Source organism: Diachasma alloeum, unplaced genomic scaffold (genome assembly GCF_001412515.2).
Source record: "Diachasma alloeum isolate Michigan unplaced genomic scaffold, Dall2.0 Dall_scaffold_00286, whole genome shotgun sequence".
Lineage (NCBI taxonomy): Eukaryota > Metazoa > Arthropoda > Insecta > Hymenoptera > Braconidae > Diachasma > Diachasma alloeum.
In genome coordinates, this window is record NW_021680425.1 from 326,438 (window position 1) to 341,136 (window position 14,699).

The 14,699-nt window shown below is 34.9% G+C and overlaps 2 protein-coding genes across 2 annotated transcripts; one reads left to right on the plus strand and one right to left on the minus strand.

Moving 5' to 3' along the window:
• Positions 1–571: 571 nt before the first annotated feature.
• LOC107038687 (thymidylate synthase) lies at positions 572–5,862 on the minus strand. The gene is made up of 4 exons (XM_015257917.1): positions 5,601–5,862; positions 2,524–2,787; positions 2,167–2,429; positions 572–1,166 (listed from the first exon to the last, which is right to left on the minus strand). The coding sequence occupies exons 1-4, from the start codon at positions 5,770–5,772 to the stop codon at positions 957–959; spliced, it is 909 nt and encodes a 302-aa protein (XP_015113403.1). The 5' UTR covers positions 5,773–5,862; the 3' UTR covers positions 572–956.
• A 2,734-nt stretch (positions 5,863–8,596) lies between these two features.
• LOC107038655 (transcription factor E2F8) lies at positions 8,597–14,244 on the plus strand. Its single transcript, XM_015257879.1, has 5 exons — positions 8,597–9,136; positions 10,428–10,866; positions 11,744–11,990; positions 12,100–12,297; positions 13,200–14,244. Exons 1-5 carry the CDS (start codon positions 8,892–8,894, stop codon positions 14,006–14,008), a joined length of 1,938 nt encoding a protein of 645 aa, XP_015113365.1. The 5' UTR covers positions 8,597–8,891; the 3' UTR covers positions 14,009–14,244.
• The last annotated feature ends 455 nt before the right edge of the window (positions 14,245–14,699 follow it).

Below are 14,699 nucleotides of genomic sequence, written 5' to 3' on the forward strand. Positions count from 1 at the left end.
AATAAATTTAAGTTTTTTTCGAACCTCAAAATTGAATCAAATTTTTTTAAACTTTATCAATGGTCAGGGGACACTGAATATTCTGAGTTCCTTTTTATCAAATCATGTCTACATAATTGAAATACAAAATAATTAATTGAGATCAGTCGAAACTGATTACGAAGGAGACGGATTGAACTTTGGATTGAAAAAAAACATCACCATGTAATTCTTAAAAAATTTGGTGATGCCTTTTTTATTCTGCTCTCCCCCAAAGCCTTTCAATTGAGCCATCGTGCACACTACGATTACTCTTTTCTCAATTCCACTCGTTTCTTGTCCCTGAGTTTATCGAACTAATGAAATACTTATTTTAAAAATGGATAATGTGATAATGGAGCATCTCAAATGTATGTGGTCAGTGAATGAGATATTAACTTTTTAGAGACAATGATCTGTTATTGATTGTGTAACCGATCTGTGTGGCGCGTTAACCTTAAAATTAATGGAAATACAATGAACGAAGAAGTGTCAACAGAATCTGAAACATAAACATGGAGCTATTATGAGATGATAGGAATTTAAGAATGAGTTTATCGAGAATATAATTTTTATTAGGGTAAATAAAGTAAAAGTTATTCCTAAGACATTTGTGATTTCTGAATAATTCTGGTAGTTGTCCTCCGAATTATCCCTTTACATTTATCCTAGTGGAATTCACTGGTTTTTATAGGCAAATACTGATTTTCCAGATCCTGAGACTTTATATCCTTAAATTTAATTCTCTTTAAGCGTTTAGACCTACGTAACATCATTAGAAGCGAAATAGTACACTCAGACGTGAAAAATCAGTTAAAAGTTGTGATTACAATTACAACGGTTCATCACTTCTCAACGGAATTAATACATATTCTGAATGAAATATCCATAGATTAGTCTCTCTGAATCACAGATGACCGAGAAGCTTCTTAAACTACTTAGACAGCCATTTTCATGGGGATTTTGGGGTGAGGATCATATCCAATTAATTTAAAATCAGAAGCCAGGAAGTCATCGATTTCCTTCACATCTCTGGTGATTTTCAGGGTGGGGAATGGCCTCGGGGCCCTCTGGCATTGTATCTGCAGGGGCTCGATGTGGTTTGAATAGACATGGCAATCCCCCATAGTGTGGACGAATTCTCCAGGCTGTGGCCCAATAAGAATTCTCTATTTAGTAACTGAGTTTTCGAGGAATATCTTCGAATCCAACGGAGATAATAAATTTTTCGTAATGAGCTTTTTTGTTGACCAAATTGAGTGCTACAAAAAAGTTCCTGACAAAATTTTGCCATCTCCCTCGGATTCCGAGATATTCATCTCGGAAAATTGGACAATTCATTCAGAAAATTGGTCAATCGTTAAAATCGAATTAAGAAGGGCCCGGGTGGTACTATCTTTTGAACGTTATCTCGATGTTTTTTTTTTCATCTTTCGTCATCTGAAATTGTCAATTGAGTCCTGCATCATGCGGAAGTTTTGAAAAATTATGAATGAATAATCAAGAAAAAGTAGAAGAAATTCTTAATTTTTTCAAAGAGCATTTTTAATTTATATTCAGAATAAGTTGAATAACAAGAAATTGAAAAATGTATCTGATTTACGGTGACAAATGGCGGCCTGTCACCCAATATCATGCAGGGGGAAGACTGATTTTGTAAATCTTTTTCCACACTGCACAGAGACATTTATTACGGAAAAGGCTCTTTGAAAAAAGTTGTAATATTTTGGAGAATTTTTTAATCGCACTTTTATCACATAAAAATGGCAGATGACTACATACTACTATTTTGAAAATTGAGATACCTAGCTGTCACTTCCCATGAGGAGTTAGTGTTTTGTTATCCGCCATGGAAAATGACAGCTAATAGATAATTTGCCACAGCGAATCAGATATTTGTCATTTCCACTTTTTTCAACTCATTCTGAATCTCAATTAAAAACGCTCTTTGAAAAAGTTCAGAATTTTTCCTATTTTTTTTATCATTTTATCATAATTTTTGGGTATTTCTACATGATGTACCACTCAGTTGACAATTTTGGATTACGAAAGATGAAAAAAATCCAGATAACATTTGAAAGATAGTACACCCGGGCCTTAAACCGTGACATTGCTTCGCATATGGACCAGCTGATGACTGATGATTACCTTCAGATTAGATATGTGTGCCAGCATATACGTCAACAGTGAGTAGGAGGCGATGTTGAAGGGCACCCCGAGGCCCATGTCTGCGCTTCGTTGGTACAGGTGACAGGAGAGCTCTCCGTCAGCAACGAAGAACTGGACGAGGCAGTGGCAGGGTGGAAGAGCCATTTTGGGAATGTCTGCTGGGTTCCAGGCGCAGATTATGATCCTTCGGTCGTCCGGATTGTGCCTCAGCTTGTTCACCACCTCCTCGAGTTGATCGATGCCTGAAGAAATCCCAAAAATACATTAAGGGGTAACGGACATACGAGGTAAACCGTTTTACCACTTCGTTACTGAATTCGTAATACGAGGTCTCACCTTGTCCAGTGTAGTCTGCATGCATGTTAGTGTACTTGGCACCAGAGTGTCTCCACTGAAACCCATAGATTGGCCCTAGATCACCCTCCTCACGGTCCTTGAAGCCGTAAGCATCCAAGTATTCACGTGAGCTGTTGGCGTCCCAGATTTTCACTCCTCGCTTTGATAATTCGTGGGCGTTTGTGGATCCACTGATGAACCAGAGGAGTTCTTCCACTACTCCCTTCCAGAAGACCGATTTCGTGGTGAGAAGTGGGAAAATTCCTGCAGATTGATGGAGGTGGGGCAATTATTCAGTTCAGTAGTGAAGTAAGAGGACAGGACGTGTTATTTCGTGTAAAACGCACATTTTTCAGGAGAAATTTCTTGATTTCATCAATTTTTATAATAATGCAGGAAAAATGAATGGTTTCAACAAAGTTTTCCATAATCAGAATTTAATTGTTGAATCATTTATTCGGAATCGTCATAATCCTCTTCATCTTCTTCTTCGGTTCTTTTTTGTTTGTTGCGTTCTTTTTTATTTTCAGGGATGTATATAGATCTTTTCGAATAATAAAAGAATACAAATCAATTTTATTTCTATCCTTGTTGTTTGACTCTCTTTGACACTCTTTATTTGTGTCGGAGAAAACTTGAAATTATTATTTTTTCTTCAAATGTGAGAAGGATGGGAATATTTTCAAGTTTTATGATCTCATTTCAACGAGAAAAAATGACAAAATGCAAAATAACGTGGGTGGGAAGAAATAAGAAATTTAATTTTTCGATCTCTGCGGAAAGTTTTAAAAACGATATTTCTTTTTGAATAATGAATAAATACCCATAAATTCGAATTCTATCCTTGTCTTTCGATAGAATAAGTAGAATGACAAAAATTGAGAATTGGAAAATGACAATTTTATGCGATTATTATTATGTAATCTTATATAAAAAGGAGATGTCACACGTTTATTCCTAAATATCTGAGAGGGAAATCGCATACATGATGATGATACCGATTTTGTTGATGATATTGATCTTACTGATAGTGCTGATGATGTTGGTGTTGGCGATTGCCAACGGAGTATGCATTGATTTTCAATTGAAGTTTTCATGGATTTCGACGAATTTTTCAAGGACTCTTAACAGAAGTTTCGAAAGATTTCTAAGGAAAATCCTTCGCTTTCTCATGCAAGTTTTCATAGCTTTCGTCGTATCTCCTATTGATCCTCGATGGACATTTCCATCCCTTTGCAATAAAAAAATCGTGGATTTTCAATCGAAGTTTTCATCGGTTCCCACAAATTTCTCCTCAGTAATACTATAGAAATTTGTATACGTGAAAGAAAATATTGATTCCAATTAACTTAAATCATAACGTGATGAATCATATAAAATTTATTAAATTGTCAGACGCGCGGAGCGTCTTCGATCTCGTAATAGGAAAAATGGGACGAAGAGGGAAAGAAATCAGTAGCGAAGTGGTAAAACGGTACAAGTCAATTTTGACTATTGACCAGTTTTCAATGAATATCTCGGAATCTAATGGAGATGGCAAAATTTTTATTATAACCATTTTTGTAGAGTCGATTGAGAGCTACAACAAATGTAATAACGAAAATTTCGCTGTCTCCCTCAGATTCGGAGATATTCCTCAAAAACTCAACTGGGAGATAAGTCGACTTAAAGTAGCTCTACCCTTCGGCCGGGCTACGCTGTACTTTTGAATATTCTCAGTTTTTTAATTTTTCAACTAAATTGCATGGAAAAAATTTGAAAAAATTCATACCCAGTCAGTATTATCTAAATTAAATTTCGTAAAATATTGATATTTTTTCAAACATTTCCCTCTTATACCATACCATTCATTCCATTTCACCGTATACCTCTCGGTTTTTACGGTTTTTCGTATTCCTTCATCCCGTTTTTTTATTTTCGCATATTTGTTTTTCCGAAAATGCTCTTTCCAGTTTTTTCCAAACAATGTTTCTTCCCTGGGAGTCTATTCTCGACTCAGGATCGTACGATCGTATTTACGAAAGCGAGTCGCATACGGCCCAGCAGTTCGCTTATGGGCCGCATGTGACGCGTTGTCGTACGACCGTACGATCCTGAGTCGAGAATAGGCTCCCTGCCCACCAACGCAGTGCGCTAGCCCCGTAGGGCATATTTCGCCCTTATAAATAAATAATAAAACTTTTTTGCAAAACGGTGGATTTTTTTTTACGAGGTAAAAAAAAATTCTTCATTTTTTCACATTTAAGGTACTTCCGCAGTAAGTATACTTGGTGAAAATTTCGAAATGGTCTAAAGACGCAATATTTGGATCATATGTTGTTGAGCACATTCAAAAACTATTCCCAAAATTTCAACTCCCTGGTCCACCCCATTTTTGAGATATGCATCGCCAAACATTCAATTTTTGTCTTTTTTCCATTTTTGACGATGTATATTTCGAAAATGGGGTAGACAAGGTACTTGAAATTTTGGGAATAGTTTTTGAATGTGCTCAACAACATATGATCCAAATATTGCGTCTTTATACCATTTCGAAATTTTCACCAAGTATACTTACTACGGAAGTTCCTTAATGAAAAAAAATTCAGATTTTAATCTTTGATTACAATGGAAATGTTGATTTTCATATAAGACACTGAGTTAAATCCTGATTTTTAAACATTTCTTCTTTGAAAAACCAAAACGATAATTAAATTGAGAAAAAATTAGAATTCCGAATCTAATCGAGTTTTCTGCAATTTTTTTGCAGTTTTCAATAATCTTTGAATTTACCGTAAGGGTAGAGTTACTTTAAACCGTTTTACCACTTCGCTACTGAATTAAAAACGTCAAACTAAAAAAAAATAAGACTAACAAAAGAGTGATGCGAGCTTCAGAGAAGAGGTTTGTAAAAAGAGAAAGAAGAATGTAGACATGATAGAAACCAATTGATGCAATTCGTAACATCATAATTTTTGCTCGATCCGTTCGAAATCTTGGGCAACAACGACAACTCAATGGCATCACGTAGTTAATCATTTGCATGTTAATTAATTATTTACAAGTAATTGCAACAGGGAGCATTAATTTTTACGCACCATCCCTCAGACTGAATCGCATCTGAGTCCCGAAAAGCGCAGAAGTACCGGTCCCTGTGCGATCCATCTTCTTTGCCCCTGTGGCAATAATCTTTTCGATCAGTCTCAAGTACTGATACTCCTCGTGTTCACTATTTACCCCGTTCTTAATTTTTTCGTTTGTCTGTGCCATTATTCTTGATCGTGATCGAACTACGTTTCGCAAGATTTTTTGGCGTTCCGCAAGGTTAGTGGTCTCTGTTGGAGTCTATTTCGCGCCTTCGCGGAGTGGTGGACTACTGGTCATGCGCGAGATCGACGAATGCGATTGACGCACGCCGAGAACCATTTTTTGGATTACTTGATAGACTGATACATTTATTCCAAACGAGATTCGTTAACTATTAACGAATGGTCGAGTTGAATATGACCAAATTAATATTCGTTATTACTTAACGAATGGTTCACTTGAAAAGTGAAAATCGAGTCAAACAAGGCTTTTCAAATATGCGTTTGTTAATTATTAATGAATGAACATTTGGTGAGACCGAATAGACCCTAGTCTGCAACCAAATCCATTTGTTAACAATAACTAATCCTGTCAGTGTACTATTACATCGCTCACACTGAGAGAAAGGATTAGTTATTGCACTGATAGAACGGATTAGTTATTATTAACGAATGGATTTTGGTTGGAGGGTAGGGTCTATTCGGTCTCACCAAATGTTCATTCATTAATAATTAACAAACGCATATTTGAAAAGCCTTGTTTGACTCAATTTTCACTTTTCAAGTGAACCATTCGTTAACTATTAATGAATATTCATTTGGTCATATTCAACTCTACTATTCGTTAATAGTTAACGAACCTCATTTGGAATAAATGAATCATTCTATCAGTGTGTTAACAAATGGATTTGGTTGGAGATGAGGGTCTGTTCGGTTTCATAAAATGTTCATTCGTTAATAGTTAATAACTAGATCTGTGCGCACGCTTATCTTTTTGGTGTGAAAATGAAGAAATCGAATTTATTAAACTTCATATACTCATAGATGTTTTATAAATATTGATAATGACTTGAAGAGAATTAAGAGAATCAAGAGAATGAAGAGTGAAGTATCAATGAATAATTTTTAATCTTCGATTAATTCCTTTTTTTAAGTTTTAAAATACTCTGATTGAAATCTGTGATGGTTGAAAACTGAGGGGAGGGTTATAAATTAATTTCCTAGAAAACTGAAAAAAGTTCTTGAATTCTTCGGAAAATTTCACAATTTTCTAGATAACCGTAAATCTTCAAAGATTTTTCTCGAGTTATTTGGGAAACCGAAGAATGTTCATGAATTTGTAGAGTTTAGAATTTATGTATGAAAATCTGAGAAGCAAGAATTGATCATTTTTGCGTATGATAAATATGAAAAAATAAAAATTTGGGAAGTGAGGAATAATTTGAGTGAAAAAAATTTAGAAATACTATGTTTTTTTTTTCTAATGATCAACAATTAGGCAATTTAGATGTTTTTATATAAAGATCAACTTCACACATAAAAAAATTCAAAATATGACGCAGAAAAAATTTTTGGGCATTTGAAGAACTCGAAAATACCGGGGATTTTTTTCAGCGACTACTTCCCGTGACTCATCGACCAATCAGAACTGAGGATTAGCGGTCAGGCAGTTTCGAGATATATCGATATAAAACACCTTCACGTTTCTTTCATCTTTAGTAAATAGGAGGATCTTTAGTAAATAGGATTAGTAAATAGGAAAATAGGAATGCACATTTGAGAAGGCATGTTTGACGCGATTTTCATCTTTCAAGCGAACCATTCGTTAACTATTAACGAATATTTATTTGGTCACATTCGACTCTACCATCCGTTAATAGTTATAACGTATCTCGTTTGGAATTAATATGAATCAGTCTATCAGTGCATTGTTAGAATTTTTTTGAAATTTAAGTAACAGATGCATTTGAATTTTCAATATTCGGAAATTGCCCTCAATTTCAGACTAAATTGCCCGTGGAATTCATGATTCATCTTGAAAATTCAATAAAATTAAGTTTTTCATGATGAATGAATGATCACTGAATTTTCAACGACAATTTGGATTTTCACACCGATCGCGGAAAATTAAGCATTACATTCAATTGAATTTTCAAGAGATTGAAAATTCAGCAGAAAAGTTGCCTGAATTTTCACGATTTCCAGTAGTTTTCATTTCTCGTATGAACCTGAGAAATCAAATTTCATTGAATATTCAGTAGTAATACCACTAGTGCTTCAAAATTATCGGATATTTTCCGATAGCTTCGTTGCCTAGGAACGATTGTTCCCTAGAACGAACGCTCTTTGACACTTTTTTTATTGTTTTTTCCTGATCTAAAATGTATGCAATCTATATTAGCCCTATCGTGTGGGTCTCTGAAAAAAAATTGCGAATTTCAACTTGAACCGTTTTACCGCTTCACTACCGATATTGTTTAAATATTTTGAATTGAAAAAATGGCAGCTTTAATTTTTCAACTTATTGTGGAAACTGATTAAAAAATTCAATGCAATCTAAAAAAATCAAATTTAAATTGAAATTTAAATTCAAATTCAGTTCAATTTTCCAACTGTTTATTAATTTTCATTCAACTTTCTTAGTTCATAATTTTAACTATAGTGATGAAATATACTATTTATCTGTCCTAGGGCCATAATATACTATTTTTTATGTGTCCAATACTGCGTCTTCGTCACTCGGAATAAAATAAAACATTCTAGTAATCGAAAATTGCAAGCTTTTCGAAGGAATGTAAAAAATGTAAAAAATCCGTCGAGGTAATTTACGTAAATTACGTCGCTAAAAAACGGTGTAATTTACCAATGTAATTTACACGCCCAACCCTGGTAAGAACCAATACGATGTAAGATTTTATTTTTGAGGGTTTGGGCGCATCCACATGCGCCGTTTCTGCTGACGTTTTCGCGCGGTTTTTTTTCTTCTCACGTATAGCAGTTTTGGAGGTTGGAAGCGGCGGGAGAAGTGGTCCCCAGGGGAGACTGTACAAGCCAAACAATTATCGTAAAAATAATGTTATTCTTCAGTGAGAAACATCGGGATGTTGATCACTAATGGATCCTTGAATAACAGGGAATTGTTTGAGATTATTTACGCGAGTTGAATTCCACATTTTTGGAGGAATATTTGGAGTAGTGTATTGTGGTATACACAGGGCATACAGGGAGTGGTGCATTGTGGTTAGACTCGGGGAGTCATTCGCCTCAGGTGCATCGGGTAATTGAGAATAATAATATCGAATCATGTCTGATCAGGGGAGATGCACACCTGAGCGCAAGGTGCTTGGGGAATTGAGCAATGTTAAAGAGCCAATATCACCTACAGCTAATTTGAGGCTTTTAACTTCACTCGCTTCCAATCTCAAAAGTGCAGGGGAAGTTAGTCAACAGGGTGGATCTCAGAGGAGGGATTCACCTGTTCCCTCAGGTTCTGGTGGCTCCAAACTCCTACCGAGGAAGCAGAAATCACTGGGGTTGTTATGTAATAAGTGAGTAAAATCCGGATATGTTGGCATCCAGCGAAATTATTTATCATTGTCCAGATGATTCCAAAAGGAATTTTCGAGAAATATTTCCAAATCTTAGGGAAGTGGAGTTTTTCCACATATTTTCCAAAAAAATCAGATTTTTCAATCTTTTTGAATAGTGCGTTATCTCGATCATGAGGTATTTTAGGGGGTGAACTTTTAGAGGCTTTTTTCGTTGGAAGCAATCAAGAAAATTTAGTTTTTTTTTATTTCTCCATCAGTTTCAAAATGACAAAATTGTGTTAGAACTTGAAGAAATTAAATTTTTGGAAAATGAGCTGAAGTTTGTGAATCTTGTTTGAATTATCTTGATTATGAATTTTTTTAGGAGAACATTAATGCTCAAAATTTGTTAGGAGTTTCCTCAGAGATGAAAGAGGAGAAATGGCGGAGTTTTCGTTGATATAATTTCAGTAGCTTGCAATTTAGAATTGTGCTTTCTACTGCAATTATTATTTTTTATCTATGAAATTACCTCATTGACTCAACAATGCATTGATCGAGTCGATAAAGTAATTTTATAAATAAACATTAATAATTGTAGGAGAAAACATAATTCTAAAAGGTCATCTAGACACAGGGGTCCCTTTTCCCCTTAAGGGGATAACAGAAGGGCACCATTTCCTCGAAATTTTCAAACAAATTTCCTGCTCAAAGTTATTAATATTTCTCGAAGCCAAATCACATTGATCTTCGTCATCACCTCCTGGAGATTAATGTGCTTTGGCTTCGAGAAATATTAATAACTTTGAGCAGGAAATTTGTTCAAAAATTTGGAAAATTAGCGGCATTCTGTTACCCCTTAAGTCGACTTAGCTCTAACCAGAGTTCTTGAGGAATGTCTTCAAATGGAAAGAGGATGGCGAAATTTTCACAGAAACCTTTTTTGTAGCTCTCAATTCGCTTTAGAAAAAATGTCAACAAGACCTATTCATTCGAAACTGATTAATAGTCGAAATTGACTTAAATAATACATTTTTTACCTCCGGATTGTTATATCCAAGAAATGTCTCAAATTCAAAAATTCACTAGTTATTAAATTTTATTGAGTGGCAAATTATCTCCCCAGTGAGTGATTCCCTCGCCAACAAGAAAAGTCTCTCGACATTGTCTCCCAAAACGACTTGTTCTAAGAATTAATTAATTTTTTCGAAAAAAGGGATTCAATCAATCGTATTTTGTTTCACTACATAAAGGACCTATCCCTTTTATTCCTCAAAAACCACAATTTTATGGTCGAACAATTTTTCAGATTTTTAAATATGTATCCACTCAACATGGAGCATGGAGCTCCAAAAGAAATATCTCTGGATGGAACAGCGCGAGCGCTGGGCACAGAAAAACGGAGAATTTACGATATAATAAATGTTCTTGAGAGTCTGGAGATGGCAGCGAAGGCTGGGAAGAATCGCTATCTCTGGCACGGTCAGAGTGCTCTAATTGGGACATTAACGAGACTCAAATCTACTGCAATAAGAATCGGTATGAGAGAGCAGATACAGGAGATTCAGAGGATTAACAAGGCGTACACTGGGGAGCAGTGTGATGCATCGCCTGGGATTTCGGATTTGACAATGTCCTTTGAGGAGACTGCTGAGGAGGAGAGCCTTGGGGATTGTGCTATCAAAGAGGACAAGAGCCTGGGGGCTATGTGCCAGAAATTCGTGATGCTGTTTCTTATTTCTATGAAGGTTTGTTGTTGTTTTCTTTTTTCAATTGCTTGTTTATTGAAGTATTCATCGATTGATTGATTTATTTACTTACTTATTCATTGTTTATTTTATTTTAAATTAACATTTTTATTGGCTTTTTTTAAAATTACGTTATGCGGTATTCATTTGTTATTTTTTGAGATTATTCATAAAAACATTGATTAATACATAAAGATAAGTAACTTAATAAGTATGCATTTTGAACATATAAAAAGGAAATGAAATTTATATTATCTTGTGAAACTTTATATGATAATTATTGGTAAAGAAAATTGAAAAAATATTATAAATATTATGATTAAAGTTCAAATAAAAGGTAAAATATAGATTCAACAGTAAAATATTGATAGATCATATCGAATTCGAGGTAATGTTGGTCGTGTGCGATGTAAAAATATGAAATTGATTGTATAAAACACGTAAGTTTGCATCCGAAAATGTACACGTGGGTAAAACAGTTGTATATCCTCAGTTGTTAGCCTCATTTGATTCAAATTTACTGAACATTAGACAATGATTTCGTTGTTTAAACTTTGAAGGTGTAAATTTGAAGTAGACAATCTCCTTTTTGAGGAAAATTCATACAATTTTAGTGAAACAACTGTAATTCTTAAAGATTGCGACTTTGTTTTCATAAATAATTTATAAGAAATCAATTTCCTACCCTTCGAAATCGAAACAAATCTGTCAAAATGAAGTCAAAAATTTATTTAATGGCGAAACATCATTTTACTTTCTCCGAGAGTTTGTACAATTCATTGTTGATTAAATGGAGATGTTTAGGAGAAGTAATTTTCATCAGTTTTACATTAGTTTATGGGTTCTATAATGTTAATATTTCTCGTTCAATTTCTAGAATGGAGTAATTAATTTAGACATTGCTGCAAAAGTTTTAATTGGTGACGTGGACGATCAAACGCCTGAAATAACTGACAACGCCTCGAGATCTCGTTCTAAGACTAAAGTACGTCGTCTATATGACATTGCCAATGTTCTGACTGCAATTGGACTGATTAAGAAGGTGCACATGGACGAAAGGACCATCAGAAAACCAGTATTCAAGTACGTGGGCCCTGACGTCGAGGTTGCAGACACTGATACAGGTACGTCTTCAATTATAATGATTTATTTTATCAACGAAATGATAACAGATGCCGTTCAACTGCGGAATAATTGCTAATTTATCATTTATGGTTGTTATTTGTCATGTAGAAACCCCAACTAGAGAGATTCGACATCACACGCCAATTGGAATGTCGACTCCAAACAAATCGGGGGGAAGTGCACCTCTTCAAGGACTGAGTCTCAACACTCTGAGCAACACTCGATGCAAAACATTTATTGGTGACACTGACAAGACTCCTATCACTGACAAACGTAAACCTCGTAAACGTAAATTATTTGACACAGGTAATTGGTTTAAATTTGAGTCACAAGTTATTACGTACTATAATATCTCCCAGATTATAAGGTTTAGAATTTGGAATTTGGAAATTTTTTTTTAGAGTTTGGAATTCTCTAGAGAATATGCCTCGTGAGAAATGAATGAATGAATGAATGAATGAAAATGAATGAATGCAATTTCATTCATTTTGGATCCACTGACTCAAACGTAATCCACCCACTCCCCAAACATTTCCAGAGCTATATATTGTAATTAAAGGAATTTCTTGGAGGTGATGATCATGTCTTCAACAAATGTCTCTTGCTAAAATTCTTCAAGATTCACCCTGACGAAGAAAATCATAAAATAATTAGCAAATTAATTTACTTCTGATTCACTAACTCCAAATTAAGCCTTCTGCGTCTTTTACAAATATCTCCAAATTTTTAAGTTTACAAAAAAAATGTCTTCAGATCTCTTCTTTGAAAATAAATTTACCGAGCAATACACAACTCCATTCAGTCTCAATGTGAATGTAAAGTCAGCAACTTTTCATGTTATATTACCAAAATAACAGGAATAACGAGATACCTTTTTTTGTAACTGACAATAACAAAATTTCCTGGAAGAAATGTATCTTGATAAATCTCTTGGAAAGAAAAATACCGAGAGCCCTTCGTACAAGATGAAATTCTCTGCAACAAATGTGAAATAATATTCAAAGTCCCATTCTCTCATGTTCCTTCTTTTCTAGCTCATAAGGTTCCTCACAAAAAATAATTTTTGATAATTTTAACTAGACCTCTTCCCCCTTTAAATTATATTGCAAAATAATCAATAAATAAATTCTCCTCACCCCTTCCCCCACTAAATTTAAAAAATCAAGACAAAACTCGTTGACTGAACCCCTTAATTTTTTTAATTTCAGACTCTTCCTTCCCCCGCACCCACAGCACTCCAAATTTCGAAAAGAAGAGTCGCTCTCTGGAGCGCCTGGACGATTCGATTCTGCGAGTGGCAGAGATGGAGCTCGAGAGACTGAACTCCAGTGAGGAGAGCAAGCCAAAAGTCTGCACCAAACTATTCCCAAGATACAACTCCGACTCGTGCATTTCAGCCGCAACTGCCCCCATAATGGTACAACAACTTCAGAGTCCCGGTACTTCACTGGTGAATCCACAATTACAAGTGACAAATGTTCCTTTGATAATTGTCAGCAAGGAGAATGTTGTTGGCTCAACCGCCGAGGAAATCCCCCAGAAGTCCACTGCCTCGACCTCGAAATTGCAGGCGCCAACGAAGAGAATTATAACTCCAACAGCAAAACGATTGGAATCCAAGATTCTGATACAGAATACAACCCCCAAGAGTATAGTTAAATTAGTCCCGCTGACGAGTGTCCCAAAATTCAGGACTATTCAGCCAACGATACCATCTGAGAAGACCTCACAGCCAAAAGTGATAAATCTATCGAGCTTCGATCCCAAGAAATTAATTTCCATCAAACGAAGTGATATAAAACTCTCCCTTGCCCCAGTGACTCCAGTTGTCCTGGAAAATTATTCAAACAATAATAACACCTCGAGCTTTGCGATAATAACGACGATTAAAGCACCAATAGTGTCACCTGGTGATACGTTCGAAGCTGTCAAAATCGGCGATACACTGCAGCTAGTCCCGATGAGAAAAAACAATACTGATAAGGCAAATCATGGTACTTTTAATGCTTCCAGTTGAAGATTTAAAAATTTATTTAGACGTTAGATCCAATGTAATTGGGCAATCGAATTGGGTGATTCGATGTTTATGAATTTAATGTGAAAATTTAATGAGGGAAAAAATCATGATTTATTTTTTATTGTAGTAGATGAATTTATATCTATGTTTTGTATATACAAAGTGACTAATTTTTTTTTCGGCCCAGGGTCGAGTTGTTACACGAATTTATAATACATTTAATTACTTGGAGTCTACTGAAATTTGTTTTTATTTGGGAGAGTTTGCTCTCCCGTTCCTAGTAGCTGTTTGTAGTTGTTGAGGTGATCCATCTTTTCTCCAATTAAAAGTTTTCTTCGAGGATATCCTAGTACTTTGGCTGTTGTTTCTCCTGTGAAATGCGTTTTTACTTTTGTAGTCGAACATGAGAGCTTTCATTTGAACCCCATTTGACCCTAACTTTCCGAACATTTCATAACGATTTTATTATTTAAACTTTGCAGGTCTGAATTTGAAACTCAATATTGGACCATTTGAAAACATTTCAAAAAACTGATTGATGATTGATGAGGAAGATCGATAAAATCATTAAAGAATTGCAATTTTTTCAAATTACGAACATTTTCCATAAATAATTTATAAACATTCAATTTTTTAGTTGTTAATAAATTGTTTACAGAAAATGCTGAATTCATACCTAGAAAAACAGGGT